The sequence below is a fragment of the Pteropus medius genome, unplaced genomic scaffold (genome assembly GCF_902729225.1).
Source record: "Pteropus medius unplaced genomic scaffold, Ma_sr-lr_union100, whole genome shotgun sequence".
NCBI lineage: Eukaryota > Metazoa > Chordata > Mammalia > Chiroptera > Pteropodidae > Pteropus > Pteropus medius.
The window spans coordinates 19,815,595-19,832,703 of record NW_024342473.1 but is presented as its reverse complement, the minus strand read 5'-3'; the positions used below and the strand labels follow the sequence as shown (position 1 = coordinate 19,832,703).

General features: G+C 33.3%; 2 protein-coding genes across 3 annotated transcripts in view; one reads left to right on the top strand and one right to left on the bottom strand.

The window, feature by feature from the left end:
- Positions 1 to 15,145, top strand: part of TEX9 (testis expressed 9) — a 57,794-nt gene extending 42,649 nt beyond the window's left edge. For both annotated transcript variants that reach the window (XM_039865511.1, XM_039865510.1), the window contains 2 exons: positions 14,237 to 14,371; positions 14,885 to 15,145. In XM_039865511.1, coding sequence (XP_039721445.1) covers positions 14,237 to 14,371; positions 14,885 to 14,962 — 213 coding nt within the window. In that variant the 3' untranslated portion in view covers positions 14,963 to 15,145. The remainder of the gene's footprint in view (positions 1 to 14,236; positions 14,372 to 14,884) is intronic.
- Positions 14,744 to 17,109, bottom strand: part of MNS1 (meiosis specific nuclear structural 1) — a 28,709-nt gene continuing 26,343 nt past the window's right edge. Inside the window, exon 10 of the mRNA XM_039865512.1 lies at positions 14,744 to 16,023. Coding sequence (XP_039721446.1) covers positions 15,931 to 16,023 — 93 coding nt within the window. The 3' untranslated portion in view covers positions 14,744 to 15,930. The remainder of the gene's footprint in view (positions 16,024 to 17,109) is intronic.

Genomic DNA, 17,109 nt, shown 5'->3' with positions numbered 1-17,109 from the left:
ATGAATTCAGTCCATTTACATTTAGATTTATTGATATATGAGGACTTGGTATATGAGATCTATTGATATTTGAGGGCTTCCTATAGCCACTTTTTGTTTTCTAGTTGTTCAATGCTTCGATTGTTTCTTTTCCTTGTGTTTCTCTCTGCTGTTTTAGTTTTGTGGTATTCTATGATTTTTTCCCTCCATTTCCTCTTTTATGTAATGTGTCTCCATTCTAGATTTTTGTTTTGTGGTTACCAGTATTTCTACACAGAAAAAAAGTTCCATACATATAATAGCCTCTTTTCTTCTTATTGCATCTAATCTCCATTGACCTGTGCAAATTCAGTTTTTTCCCCCTCCCCTTTTGTGTTTTTTTTTGTTGTTACAAATTATCCCAATTTATGCTGTGCATTCATTTCCAAACTGCAGTAGCTTTTTTTTAAAAAAATGCTTTTACCACCTTTAACCTTTGTTAAAAAGGTGAACAAAAATTGTAATTGCCTGCTTCTGTCTTTGTCATCTCACAGTTTTGTATCCTTTTGCCTTTTGTTTCAGCAACATCCTTTCAGCATGTACTGTAATGCAGGTCTTATAGTGGTAAATCTCCTTAGCTTCTGTTTGTCTGGAAAATCCTTTATTTCCCCATCAAAACTTTGTCAGATATATTATTCTTTGCTGGTGATTTCTCTCTTATAATATTTGAATATTTGATTCCATTCTCTCCTGGCTTGAAGGGTTTCTACTGAAAAACCAGTGATAATCTAATGTGGTTTCTTTTATAGGTTACTATCTTCTTTTCCCTAACTGCCTTGAGAATTCTTTGTCATTAACTTTTGAGAGCGTTAATATAGTTGCCTTGGACGAGGTCATTTTGCACTGAAATAGTTCTGTTAGCTTCTTGAATTTGAGTGTCCAGCTCCTTCCATAGGTTTGGAAAGTTTCTCATCAATCATATGGTAGTTCCATTTTTAATTTTTGAGCAGCCTCCAAACTGTTTTCTATAGTGGTCATACTATGTACAGTCCCACCAACAGTACACAAAGGGTTTTTTTTTTCCCCCACATCTTCATCATTTGTTATATGCTGTCTTTTTGATCATAGCCATTCAAAGAGGTGTGAGGTGATATTTTATTGTGGTTTTGATGTGCATTTCCCTAGTGATGTTCAGCACCTTTTCATGTACCTGTTGGCTATTTGTATATCTTCTTAAGAAAAATGCGTGTTCTGGTCTATTGCCTATTTTTAAATTGGATTATTTGGTTTTTTACTTTTGAGTTGTTAAGAGTTCTTTATACATTTTGAACATTAACCTTTGCAGATATATGGTTTGCAAATATTTTTTCCCATTCTATAGGTTGCCTTTTCATTTTGTTGATTATTTCTTTTGCTATGAAGAAGCTTTTTATTTGGATGTAATCCTACGTGTTCATCTTTCATTCTGTTGCTTATGCTTTAGCTGTCATATCCAAAATATTATTGCCAAGACTCATGTCAAGAAGCTTTTCTCCTATGTTTCTTCTAGGAGATTTATGATCTGGTCTTACATTTAAGTCTTTAGTCATTTCATGTTAATTTTTGTGGGTAGTGTAAGTTAGGAGTCTAGTTTCATTATTTTATGTGTGAATATCCAGTTTTCCCATCACCATTTATTGAAATGGTTATCCTTTCCCCATTGTGTATTCTTGGCTCCCTTGTCAAATACTAGGTGATCATATGGTCATGGGTTAATTTCTGGCCTCTTGATTCTGTTTCATTGATCTGTGTTTCTGTTTTTATGCCAGTACCATACTATTTTGATATATATAGCTTTTTATGTACCTTGAAATCAGGAAGTGTAGTGTCTTCTACTTTGTTATTCTTTCTCAGGATTCCTTTGGCTATTTCGAGTCTTTTGTAGTTCCATATAAATTTTAGGATTGCTTTTCTACTTCTGTTTAAAAAAAAAATGCCACTGGAATCTTGATAAGGATTGCATTGAATCTATAGATGACTTTAATAGTATGGACATTTTAACAATATTAATTCTTCCCATCCATTAACACAGATTGTTTTTTATTTGAGATTTTTTTATATTAATGTAGGCATTTATGCAATGTGCTTCCCTTTTAGAACTTCTTTTGCTTCATCCCACAAGTTTTGGACGTTGTTTCCATTTTTATTTGCCTGAAGATGCTTTATTTCCTTTTTAATTTCTTCTTTGATCCATTGATTGTTCACTAGAGTCATGATATCTTTGGCGAAATGTCTGTACAAGTCTTTATTTCATTTAGAATTTTTTTAATGAACTTTAATTTTTAGAACAGTTTTAGATTTACATAAAAATTGTGAAGTTAGTATAGTGTTTCTATAATCTACAGTTTCTTTTGCTACTAAGATATACATTAGTATGGTACATTTGTTATGGTTAATAAGTGAATCAATAACATTATTAACTAAAATCATATTTTCATATTTCCTTAGTTTTTCTCTCCTTGGTTTATTTTTTTAAATTGAGTCGATTTATTATAAACACATTTTAAAAGTTCTTTATATATCATAACTACATGTCTTTTGTTAGATATATGCTTTGCAAATATCCCTTGCCTTTTATTTTTAACAGTTTTTTTGAAGAGCAAAGTTTTAAATTTTAATGAAGACCAATCTATTATTTTTCTTTTACAATTTATGCTTTTTGTGTCCTATTTAAGAATACTTTGCTAAACTTAAATTATCACTAAGATTTGCTTACAGATGTTGTAGAGTTTGAGCTTTTATGTGTAATTGAGGTTTTGTGTATGATATAAAGGTTAGGATTAATTATTGGCATATGTGCAGCGCTATTTGTTCAAAAGGTTATCCTTTCATCATTGAATTGCCATGGCACCTTGTTGAAAATCAGTTGCCCAGATAGGTGTGGATCTATTTCTGGAATCTATGTTTTCCATTGATCTGTATGTCTATCTTTATGCTAATAATTCACTATCTTGATTCTTAAACCTTTATAAAAAAATCTTAAAAATCACATAGTATGATTTTGTTCTTTTCATAAACTGCTTGACTATTCTAAGGTCCTCTGCACTTACATATACATTTTAGAATCACCTTGCTAGTTTCTAAAAAAAATCCTGTTGGAGTTTTGATTGACATTGCATTGAAATTGTAGACCAATTTGGGGAAAAGTGACACTGTAATATTGTCATTCATATCATGAATAGAGAATATCTGCTTATTTATGCCTTTATTTTCTCTAATCACATTTTTATAGTTTTCAGTATATATATGTCTTGTATATATTTTTCAAAGTTATCTCTTAGTAATTCATTTTTTTATTATAAATTTTTTAAATTCCAATTTCTAGTTGTTGCTAGAATTGAGAAACACAACTTTTTTATACTGAATTTGTATCTTGAAACTTTGCTGAAGTCACTTATTTTAGAGTCTTCAGATTTCTACACAGGCCAAGGATAGTCAAACTTTTTCTGTAATGGACCAGCTAATAACTGTTTTAGGTTTTGTAGGCTACATGTGATCCCTGTTATTCTTCACTGGTTTTCTTTTCTTAAAAAATTTTTGTTTAACTCTTTCAAAAATAAATTCTTAGTTAATGTGGAAAGATTTTAGATTTCAAATTCAATTTCTTTTACTGGCATGGAAATATTCTATATAGAGCTGTTTGTCTCTTATTGTGTGATTTGGGTATGTCTTTTGAGGAATCTGTCCATTTTATGTTGTCAACTTTACTGGCATTTTTTTACATTATTTCTTTATTGTCCTTTGCATAATTGTAGAATTTATAGTGATGTTCCTCTTACATTCTCATGGGATTTTTCCCTCTTTCATTCTTGATATTGATAACTGTATCCTCTTCTTTTCCTAATCAGTCTTACTAGAGGCTTACTAAATCTGGTGTCATTGATTTTCCTCTACTGTTTTTGTTTTTCATTGATTTCTTCTCTTTATTATTTCCTTCCCTCTCTTTACTTTGGGTTCAATTTGTTCTTTTCCTCATTTCTTAAAATGGAAGCAAAGACTACTGATTTGAAACCTTTTTCCTAACATAACTATTTAATATTGTAAAGTTTCCTCTATGCATTCCTTTAACTATATCCTACAGATTTTGATTTGTCATATTTCATTCCATTTAGAATACTTTCTAATTTTCTTTTTGATTTCTTTTTTAAATCCTGTTATTTACAAGCACATTACTTCACAAATATTTGTAGATTTTTCCAGATACCTTTCTTAATTTAATTTCATTGTGGACATATAATGTATTTGGTTTTATTTGAATCATTGTAAATTTATACAGACTTATTTTATGGCCCAGAATATGATTTATATTGGTAAATGTGCCATCTACCCTTGAAAATAATGTATCGTCTGCATTTATTGGGTGGAGTATTCTATAAATATCAATTATTCCAAGATGCTTGATAATGTTCATGTCTTCTGTATCTTTACATATTTCCTGTCTGTGTGTTCTATCAGTGATTAAGAGAGGGATGCTAATCTTTGAATATAACTGGATCTGTTTCCCCTTGTCAATTTTTGCATCAGATACTTTGGAGCCTGTTATTAGGTAGATTAACGTTTAAGATTGTTGTTGAATTGTGACATAACTTTATATTCTTGACAAAAGTCTTTGTTCTAATATGTATTTTGTTAGCTATTAGGTAACTTCAGCTTTCTTTTAATTAATGTTAGCTTATCTTTTTCCATACTTTTACTTGAAACTCTGTTATCTCCTTGTAGGCAGCATATAGTTGTTTCTCTTTTTCTTTTAAAAAATCCAATCTGACAGTCTCTGACTTTTTAATTGGGATATTTAGACCATTGCATTTAATGTGATTATTAACATGTTAGGTTCAATTCTATTACCTTGCTATTTATTTTTTATTCCAATTTTTTTCTTTTGTTTTCTCCTCCTTTTGGATATTTTTAAAATGATTCTCTGTTGTCTTATTTGGCTCATTATCTCCACTTATTTTTATGTGCACATTTTAGTATTTATCATACATATTTTCAACTCGTGTACCTTCAAGTATTATAGCATTTTATAAATAATGTAAGAACCTTTTTGCAGTATACTTCCATTTACTCTCTTCTGCCCTTCTTGATATTGTCGTCATACATTTTAATTATACACAGACTCCACACTACATTGTTTTTCTTTGCTTTAAACAATTTATTCACTTTTTAAATTAAAAAAAAATTAATTGTGGTATACTACACATAAAATTTACCCTCTTGTTTGTGTGTGTACATTTATTTATTTTCTTTTATTATGGTGACATTAATGAAATCCAATAAGTCTCGAGTGTACAATTCAGTAGTAAGTCATATATAGCATTTTGTGTTCACTGCCCATAGTTAGATTTCTGTCACCACATATTTGACCCCTTTTATCCCTACTTCCTCCCTTTTCCCCCACCCTCTGGTAACCACTAACCTATTGTCCATGTGTCTTTGTTTGTCATGTTTGTTTGTTGCTTTTAGATTTATATCACACATATAAGTGATATCATGTGGTTTTCAGCTTTTTCTGTCTGGCTTATTTTGCTTAGCATGATTATCTCAAGATCCATCCATGCTGTCACAAATGACAGTGTTTCATTTCTTCTAATAGCTGAGTAATATTCCATTGTATATATGTGCCACATCTTTATCCAATCAACTATTGTAGGATATTTCAGTTGCTTCCATTTCTTGGCCACCATGAATAATGCTGTTATGAACATCGGTGTACAAATATCTTCGATTAAATGTTTTTGGGTCTTCAGGATAAATACCTAAAAAAAGGATTGCTGGATCACATGGTAGATCAATTCTTAGTTTTTAAACCAACCTTCATACAGTTTTCTAAGTGGTTTTACCAATTTGCAGTCCCACCAGCAGTGTATGAGGGTTCCTTTTTCTCCCCATCCTCTCCAGCACTTGTTATTATTTGTCCTGTTGTTAATAGCCATTCTAACAGGTGTGAGATGGTATCTCATTGTGGTTTTGATTTGCATTTACCTAATAGCTAATAAAGTTGAACATCTTTTCATATATTTGTTGGTCACTTGTATGTCTTCTTGGGAGAAGTATCTGTTTAGGTTCTCTGCAAATTTTTTACTGGATTGTTTGGGATTTTTTTGATAACAAATCGTATGAGTTCCTTGTATATTTGGATATTAGGCCCTTTTTGGAGGTGTTGCTTGCAAATATATTTTCCCATACGGATGGCTGCCTCTTTGCCTTGTTGGCGGTTTCTTTCACCATGCAGAAGCTTTTTAGTTTGATGTAGTCTCATTCATTTAATTTTGCTTTTACTTCCCTTGCCTTTAAGGTCAAATTCATAAAATCTTTAAGACCAAGGTCCATGAATTTAGTTCCTGTTTTTCTATGCAATTTGTTGTTTCAGGTCTTATATTTAGGTCCTTAATCCATTTTGAGTTAATTTTGGTGTGCGGTGATAGACAACAGTGTAGTTTCTATCTTTTGCAGTGGCTCTCCAGTTTTCCCAGCACTTTTGTTTAGCTCTTTTGTCAGAATATTTGTGCCTATAAATGGGGGTTTATTTCTGGACTCTCGATTCTGTTCCACTGTTCTGTGTGTCTTTTCTGCCAATACCATGTCGTTTTGATTACTGTTGCTTTGTAGTATAATTTGAAGTTGGGCAGAGTGATGCCTCCAGCCTTGTTCTTTTTTCTCAAGATGGCTTTGGTGATTTAGGGTCTTTCGTGCTTCCATACAAATCTGATGATTTTTTTGTTCTATTTCTTTAAAAAATGCCGATGGGATTTTGATGGGGATTGTATTAAATCTGTATAATGCTTTAAGTAATAAGATCATTTAAACTGTCGATTCTTCCAATCCAAGAACACAGAATATCTTTCCATTTCTTTGTGTCTTTCTCAATTTCTTTTAAAAAGAGTCTTACAGTTTTCATTGTATAGGTCCTTCACATGTTTCATTAGGTTTATTCTTTTTGTTGCAGTTGCAAAAGGAATTATTTTTCTATCTAGAGACTTTATTTGCTTATTGTTTCTAGTAGTGTTCTTTTGGAGTCTTTAGGGTTTTCTATATAGAGAATCAATATTCTTCCTTTCCTATTTGGATGCCTTTTCTTTCTCTTGCCTGACTGCACTAGCTAGGACCTCCAATGTTATATGGAATAACAGTGGTGATAGTGGACAGCTTTGTCTTGTTCCCGATCTTAGAAGAAAAGTTTTTAGTTTTTCACCATTAAGTATAATGTTGGCTGAAGGTTTGTCATATATGGCCTTTATTATGTTAAGCTACTTTCCTTCTATACCTATTTTTGTAACTGTTTTGATCATAAATGGATGTTGTATCTTGTCAAAAGGCTTTTCTGCATCTATTGATATCATATGATTATTATTTTGTTTATATGGTGTAGCACATTAATTGACTTGCATATGTTAAACCATCCCTTTGTCCCAGGATGAAGCCCACTTGATCATGATGTATGTTTTTAATTTGTTGTTGTATGCAGTTTGCTAGTATCTTATTTAGGATTTTTGCATCTGTGTTCATAAGAAATATTGGTTTGTAGTTTTCTTTTTTTGTGTTATCATTACCAGGTTTTGTGTCAGGGTAATATTGGTCTCATAAAGTGAATTAGGAAGTATTGCCTCCTCTTAAATTTTTTGGAAGAGTTTGAGGAAAATAGGTATTAAATCCTCTTTGAATGTTTGGTAGAATTCACTGGTGAAGCCATCTGGTTTTTAATGATTGTTTCAATTTCCATACTGCTGATAGTTCTATTTAGATTTTCCAGTTCTTCTTGATTCAATCTAGTAAGATTGTATTTTTCTAAGTACAGTCTAGGAAGGTTGTATTTTTCTAAGTACTGGTCTATTTCTTCTAGGTTATTAAATTTAGTGTTATATACTTTTTATAGTATTCTAATATGATCCTTTGTATTTCTGCAATGTCAGTCATAATTTCCTCTTTTATCCCTGATTTTGTTTGTGTCCTTTCTCTGTTTTATTTAGTAAATCTAGCCAAGGGGTTGTCAATTTTATTAACCTTCTCAAAGAACCAGTTCTTTGTTGCATTTACTTTTTTCTATTTGTTGTTGTTGTTGTTTTGTTCTCAATTTCATTTAATTCTCTAATTATAATTATTTCTTTCCTTCTGATTTTAGGATTCATTTGTTCTTTTTCTAGTTTTTTAAGATGAAGTATTAGGTTGTTTATTTGGACTTGTTCTTGTTTATTTGAGGTAGGCCTGTAATGATATGAAGTTTCCTCTTATGACCACTTTTGCCTTTTGCCGTGTCCCAAGTTTTGCTAACGTTGTACTATCATTTTCATTCGTTTCTATGGATCTCTTGATCTCTTTCTCTCTTCTCTGACCCAGTCATTCTTTAGTAGCATGTTGTTTAATCTCCATGTGTTTGTGGTTCTTCCTGCTTTCTTTTTACAGCTGACCTCCAGTTCAAAGAATTATACTGAGAATATGGTTATTGTGATTTCAACCCTCTTATATTTGTTGAGGTTATCTCTGTGTCCCAGTATGTGGTCAGTCCTTGAGAATATTCCACATGCACGAGAGAAGAATGTATAAGCAGCTTTTTTTGAGATGAAAGGCTCTATAAATGTCAATTATGTCCAGTTTGTCTAATGTGTCATTTAAGGATGTTATTTCCTTATTGATTTTCTGTTGGATTGTCCGTACATATCCAACAGTGCAATATTTAGGTCCCCTACTATGATATTGTTTTGTTCTGTTTCTCCTTTTAGTTCTGTTAGTACTTGCTTTGTACATTTTGGGGCTCCCTGATTGGGAGCATAGGTTTTAATAAGTGTTATGTCTTCTTGGTGTATGATTCACTTTCTCATTACGAAGTGTCCCTCAGTCCATTTCGTCTGATATTAGTACTGCTACTCTCTTGTCTGAATGCCATTTGCTTGAAATGTCATTTTCAACCCTTTCACTTTGTGTCTGTATGTCTTTAGAACTGAGATGTGTCTCTTGGAGGCAGCATATGATTGGTTTTTGTTTTTTGATCCAATCTACAATTCTGCCTTTTTATTAGTGAGTTCAGTCAATTTAAATTTAGGGTAATTATTGAAATAGGAGGTCAGTCTTCTTATAGCCATCTTATCTTTTGTTTTCTAGTAGGTTGGTGTTTCTATTGCTTCCTTGTCCTTGTGTTTCCATTTTTTTAATTTGGTTTATTTTTGTGGGTTTTCCCTCTGCTCCTTCTTGTTTTATGTTATATACTTCAGTTCTGAATCTTTGGCATGTGTTTACCATTATGAATATGTAAAGGATATATATATATTAGTCCATTTTCTTCTGTGTGTGCCTTATCTCCATTCCCCTTTGTGAATGTGGACCTTTGAATCCTCCCTTTTTGTTATTGTCGTCTCAAATTGTCCTTATGTATGCTGAATGTTCATTTTCATCTTGCAATACCAATTCTCTTATTGTTTAAGCTTATAATGCCCTGTTCTTGATAAGGGTTGCACTACTCTGCTTCTGTCTGCCTGCCAGTCGCCTTACTCGTAGTTACGTATTTTTTTGTCATTTTGTTTAGGTGGGTTGACCCCTTTCAGTATTTCCTATAATGCAGGCCTCATAGTGGAGAATTCTCTCAACTTTTGTATGTCTGTAAAGGTCTTTATTTCTCCTTCATCTCTAAAGGAGAGCTTTGCCAGATACATTATTCTTGGTTGGTAATTCTTTTCATTTAATAGTTGGAATGTTTGGTTCCATTTTTTTTCTTATAAGATTTGTGCTGAGAAGTCTGAATAGTCTAAAGGGTTTTCCTTTATAAGTTACTGTCTTCTTTTCCCTGGTTTTCTTGGAAAATCTTTGTCATTAGTTTATGATCATTTTAATATAATATGTCTTGGATAGGCCTTTTTGAGTGTTCATTTAGTTCTTAGATTTGAAGCTCCAGTTCATTCCTTAGATTTGGGAAATTCTTGTCAACTATTTGTCTGAATATGCTGATCCCTTCTTCTTTTCTTTTCCTTCTGGAATAGCCATTATTCTTGTTTCCTTTCCTGATGCTGTCAGCTAGTTCTTATATTTCTCTTTCATTAATTTTCATTTTTCTTTTATTTTTCTTCTTTCTTCTGAATTATTTCTAGATTTCTATCTTCAATATCACTTATCCTTTCCTCTATTTGGTCAACTGTTTCCTAAGCTTGCTACTTCATTTTTTATTGCATAGTGTGTTCATCTCCAGAAGTTCTTTTTGGTTCTTTTTTAGGGTTTCAGTCTCCTTGGTAAAAACTTCATTCTGCTGTTCTGATTTTTTTCTCAACTCCTGGAATTGTTGAGCTGAGTTATTTTAGATCTCATTAAGTTTTTGCAGAAGTACAATCCTGAATTCTTTGCCACTTAAGTTGCATATTTCTATGTCTTTAAGCTTATTCTCTGAAGATTTTTCTTTCTTTCTGAGCTGCCTTGTCACTTTGGTTCTCTATGGTGTTCGATGGACTATTTCTCCACCTGGGCATTAATGGGAGTGAATTTTTTTTTTTTTTTTTCCTCAGAAAGATTTACTAAATAGAGGTCTCTCTTTAGCCTGTTGCTAAGGTGTTTTTCTTTTGATTTCTAGTAGGTGGCATCCAAGCCTCTTGGATCCCTGTTTTGAGACAGTAATGCCTTTTTATCCTATAAATATTCAATCACAGTTTCTACTCTAAGTCTCAGTCCCTGTCAATGTTAGCAACAGTTTTGGTAGCATTTGCTCAGATTCCCCTAGGGCTTCATGGTGTTTGGTCTTGGAGAATATGAGGTGGAGAGAAAGTGTGCTCTGGATTGGTGGGTGGGGGTTGCTGCTAGTCTCCATGTCTCAGCCTTATACTTTAGAGCTGTGGCTACTAAGACCCAGCTGTTGCCCTTCTGCACTTGGTTCCCACTTTGCTTTCTGTCCTGATCCCTGGACTCCACTATGTGGAGCTCACAGATCCCTCAGGCAGGGCTGTTCAAGGAACCAGCCACACCTTCTTCCCTTGCAGGAAGCGCTCTGGCTGCAAGAGGCAGCTTCTTTGTTCCTCTCAATCTACCCCCAAGACTCCCATGCTTCTATAACTTCTAGAAGTTCTTAGGCGCAGATCACTTGCTCAGATGTGCTTGTGTGCAAGTTGGGTGTTATTGAGTTTTAGATGATCAGCTTACTATTTCAAGAGGAGAGATCCGGGGACATCTCTCACTCTGCTATGATTCTGACGTCACTCTACCCTCGTGTTTTTAAGTATACAATTCATACAATTCAGTAGTGTTACATATATTCACACTGTTGTGCAACCAAACACCAGCACTCTTTTTTCATCTTGCAAAAACTGAAACTCTTAAATCCATTAAACAACAATTCCCCATTCTTTCAACTCCTGGCAAACACCATTCTACTTTCCGTCTCTATGATTTTGACTACTCTAGATATCTCACATAAGTGGAATCATATAGTATTTGTCTCTGTGACTGGCTTATTTCACTTAGTATAATGTCTGTAACGTTGATCCATGTTGTAGCATGTGTCAGAATTCCTTTTTAAGGCTGAATAATATTCCATTATATGTATATCTATATTTTGTTCATTGGTTGATAGACACTTGGGTTGCTTCCACCTTTTGGGTACTGTGAATAATGCTGCTATAAACTTGGGTGTACAAATACCTCTTTGAGACTCAATTATTTTGGGTATATACCCAGATGTGGGATTGCTGGATCATATGATAAATCTTTTTCAATTTTTTGAAGAACTACCATACTGTTTTTCCATAATGGCTTAACTATTTTACATCCACACCAATTGGGCACAAGGATTCATATTTCTTCATATCCTCACCAACACTTGTTATTTTCTGGTTTTTTGATAGTACTCACCCTAAGGTTTATTAGGTGGTGTCTCATTGTGGCTTTGATTTGCATTTCCCTAAAGATTACTGCTTGTTAGCCATATCTTTTTGGAAAAATGTCCATTCAAGTCTTTTGCCCATTTTTTTGTTTTTTGTTTTTTGATATTGATTTGTATGCGTTCTTTATATATTCTGGATATTAACTCCTTATCAGATACATGATTTGCAAATATTATCTATTCTATAGGTTTCCTTTTCACACTGTTGTGTCCTTTGACGTAGTCCAGTTTCTCTTTTGTTGTCTGTGCTTTGTCATCATACCAAGAAATCACAACCAAATCCAATGTCATGAACCATTTCCCTGTGTTTTCTAATTCATAGTTTCAAGGTTTAACATTTAGATTTTTGACCAAATTTGAGTTAAGTTTTGTATAGAGTATTAGATGGGAGGTACAACTTCATTCTTTTACATTGAGATATCCAGTTTCCTAGCAGTTTAAGGGGCTGTCCTTCACCAGTGAATGGTCCTGGCACCCTTGTCAAAAATCATTCGATCTTATATGTGAAGATTTACTTCTGGACTATTTCATTGGTCTATATGTCTTTATGCTAGTACCACTGTTTTGATTACATTAGCTTTGAAATGTTTTGATATTAAGAAGTGAGAGACCTCTACTTTTGTTATTCATTTTCAAGATTATTTAGCTATTTTTGGGCCCTTGAGATTTCATATGAATATTAGGATGGCTCTTTATATTTCTGTAAAATTGGAATTTTGATAGGAATTGCACCAAATCTGTAGATCTCTCTACATGTAATGTAGTTGGTCTTGTTTTTATTAATCCATCCATATTTCAAGTAATCACTATAATAGGGAAGAACTTCCTGTTGACGTTTTGTTAATTTTTTTCTCTATGTCTTAAAAGCTTCTTTGTATCTCATTTAAATGTCTTAATTTCCTAAGAGTCCTCAGTCTGCTTATTTTCAGAGCCTTAGATGTTGTGTTTTATTCCTCTGCCCATAATCTCCTGCCTCTAGGCAGCTGTGGTTCTGTAGACCTCTGCAGCCCTCATGTGTCTAGCAGGACCCACCGCTGCTTTCAGCAGCCTCCAAGCTGCTATCCAAATTATGCCACCATTCCATCAGTGCTCTGAGTCAGGCAAGACAGAAACCAGGCCCTTAGACAGCCCTCAGACAAGTCAGAACATAACAACCAAGTTCTACTTTTCTTTCCATCCCAAGGGAGGATCTGAAAACTGAGAGGCTTCTTTCTATTATGCCTGGGAGGTGAAAGGGTGAACATAAATGCCATGAAATCTTCTCCTTTGAATGTAGCTTTTGCTTGGTTGCTGCTGCTGAATTGGCTTCTAGAGTCCTCATAATGCTACACTGGTCTGTATAGTCAGTATTTCCATGGGTGTTCCTTGGGGAACAAGGGCCCAGATCTCCCTACTCTGCCATCTTGCTGACATCACTCTCAATTATTTTTTAAAGAAATTAAAAATATATTTACCATGTTGCTATTTCTGGTACTTCGTGTGTGATTCAGATTTCCTTCTGGTACTTCCTTTTGCATGAGATTAACATTTTTAAGTATAGCAGCTCCTTGAATAATGTTTCATTATGTTAATGAGATGCCTTAAGTACTTAACTCTTATTTATATCAATTAGCCTATGCTGAAATTGGTTTTGTTATATTATCATTTCACTTAAAGTCACAGAACCTGTTGATGACGTTGAAGACTTACTGTATAAGATCTTTCTGTACTTAGTAACTGCTACTGACCTGTCTTAAAATTTACCGATCCTCTTTCTGCATTGTCTAAATTACTTCAGAGCTCATCCACGTAATTTCTACCAGGACTACAAACTCGGTCTTCCATCTTGGGCAGTGGTAGAATTCTTTCCTTGGCTCTTTAGACCACAGCTGTTGCCTTCACTGGGTTCCTTGGAATCTCACTCTACACATGGTATTTAGGTGTCTGCAGATTTTAGGGGCTCTTTTCTTACCTGGAAATTTGTACCACCCCAGCAGCTCTGCTGTCTCATTTCTGAGCCCAATAAGACTGCTGCTTTTTGCTTCAGGTCTATTTCCTGTGAACCCATGAACTGGAAAGTGATCTCAGAAGCCAGCTGAATGTGGGTCTCAACCAGTATGCTTTATTTTTTTCAAGGATCATATCACCTCCAGTTTCTGCTTATTAACTACTCATCTGTGCTTTCAAATGTTTTTAAAAATTGTGTCCAGAATTTCTATTTGCTACTATCAGGAGAATTCATTTTTCAAACTGTGAGACCTATGCTTCATAAAAGTTATCAAAGAGAACTTTACCAAAAATTTTATATTTCAATTAAGAAATGGTTTCATTGCTGATGTGATGATAGTTTTTATAATTCTGCCATTAAAAGACTACAAAAGTATATGGTATTTTTTTTTCCTTTTGCAGGATATAGCAACTGAAGAACACAAAAAAATCGAAGCATTAATATCAGAAAACAAGAAGCTAGAAAAACAAAAAGGAGAATTAATGATAGGGTTTAAGAAGCAATTAAAATTAATTGATGTTTTAAAAAGGCAGAAGGTGAGTCTACCCTAAAAAAGTTAAACCTTATGTTTAATCTCCATATGACATATAAGATTTATATATAATGTCACCCAAGCAAATAGACATTTTCATGCAAGCAAATTAATAGTGTGAAAAATGAGACTGGTAAATACAGTTAGGATACTCTCTAACTGTATTTACAAAATGCCATATACAAAAATAGCTGTTATCTTAGGGGATGGGTTCGCCTCTTGATTCCAAACCACTACTGTTCCATCCTCTACATGAGTTACTTGGTAGTAAGAGGAATTCATTTTTGCAAAGGGTAGGTGCTAGCAGTATTAATTGTTCTCATAGTAATTTGGTGCAGTACCACCACTGGACAAAAAGGTGACCCATGAATATAACTACCATTTCAAATATGTTTATTGGATTTAGAATACACAGTTCTACAATAGCTTACAATTTGATAGCATATTCTACACACAAATTTTCTGTGGTCTACTCTTAATACTAAATTAGACAGTATTGATTTTTTTTTTAAAACAGATGCATATTGAAGCTGCCACGATGCTGTCTTTCACTGAAGAGGAGTTTCTAAAGGCACTTGAATGGGGAAATCCTTAAATGGTCTTTATTTAGTCTCTATAATCAACAGTATGTAATGAATATACATTTTAACTTGTAATGGTTTGAATTATTTTTACTCTTAAGCAATGACTATATTTGATAATGAAATTAAAACAATTCCAAAGAATTCCTTATTTAGGTTGGGGGGAAATATAAAATAAATAAAAATTTAACTTTTGATTCTTTCTTATGACCTACTAGCCCTTTCTCAACTACACTTGAATAGAAAATTTTACGTTTTGGAACTTTAGCTCTACTTCATAAATGGTAGTTTATCTGAAATTGCTTTTAATTTCTTAACAATTAAGCACATTACTTTTCTTCTCCCTTACAAAAGACATAAAAGTTACTTTTAAAAATACTTAATGTTTAAAAACAATGTGAAGATTTCACTTTGTATTAGTTTGCTGGGGTTGCCATAACAAATTGTCTTACAGTTCTGACGGCTGGAAGGCTGATGGTGTTGGCTTCTTCTGAGGCCTTGGCTTTTGGATGGCTGTCTGCTCCCCATGTTGTCACATGCTCAGAAAGATGCTTTAAACCAAAATTAATTCTAAACACTTATTTCCCTAGCCAAATGATAGTAAAGTTCCTAGAATTCTAAACAGAGTACTGTAGCCCAAATGGGGATACATAAAATCTGAACAGTAGCAGTGGTATGGAGAAGTTAGGCCAAACCTAGACTACACTATGTTTATATATAGAATGCTGTAATATGGTATAGAACTCAGATATTCATATTATCAGTACAAAAACACTTTGACTGAAAGCAATTTTTCAGTTAAAAGTATTCAGGATTTTAATTATCAGAAAGCATGTTTTCTTATAGATAATTGTTTACAATTAGACGTATCTTAGAAAATCCAAATAGACAATGGAGTCCTAACACTGAACTGGAAAACAAGAGTTACACTGACATCTAGTGGTAACATGCAAGAGAACCCAGGTTTTACCACATCTTGTTATCACTTCTCTTCACAAATTTCACTCCTTCTCTGATATGCTTTCCTAAACTCTTCACCGAGCATATCAATATCATCTTCTTTTTTGAACACTCCCTACAAGAAAAATATTTTGTTACTTTGAATGCCAGAATATATCATTAATGCTTATATATAGATGTGAAATTTGTAGTTATCTCCAAGATTTATGAAAATCATTTTCTGAAATTACAACTTGATGTATATATTGAATATTCTTAGACTAACCTAATTTCTGATTTATCAGTTCCAATGTCAAAAGTGTCACAGGCGTCTGGACTCTTCTACTTTACTATTATAAGTACTACTGCTTGGATTGGGTGAATGGAAAAGAATTTATACTATACCCTACCCTTGTCTGGAAACAGCCCTACAATATGATATGAGGGGACAGGGTGATGAGACTGAGCTTTGCCAGATCCATGCATGGGAGTGGCTCTTGCCTCAGTTCTATGGCTAATCACCAAACATTCAATCTTGTAGGAAAGAATCCAGGTTTGGAGTTAAGCCATTTAAACTAGCCCTTTGAAATTCTCTTTTCTTTTCCCTTACAGTAAAAGGCTCTTTAAAATCAACTGAACTTAAGTATGTACTTATAATTAAAGGATCTAAAGAATAATTTAGGTCAGTCGGGCCCATCAGAACCTAAAGGATAAAAGTTACTTTAGGATATCTGGTTTACTAGACTCTTCATCTCCACAATTATTTCCATAAAAAATATCTAAGCCTCAAGACTCTCCAAGAATGTGTAGTCTATTTCATGGAATTTATCAATTCCATATGGCTTTTTTTCATTAATATATCATTTTGTATTCATTAATCCTGTTTAAACAATTAAACTATAAGGTCCTGTGGGCAATAATTACTTGTTTCTCTTTTTCCTTCCTTACTTAGCACTGGACTAAATACAAAAGATGCACTCAATTCTTCTAATTTAATATCAAATGGCATAATTTCTATATCTGAAGGATGGAAACTATTTACATGAGTTCAGATGTTTACAGGGCCTATGAAACTCAGTTGTTATAGTCACAATATTTCAGATGTACATGAAAATTTGCTATCTTCTGGAAGAACTTTTAAAAACAGGTTACCTAGTTATAACACAACCTCTTATTGTAGAGCAGTTCTATCACAGACTCAGTTCAAGCATATATCTGTTAT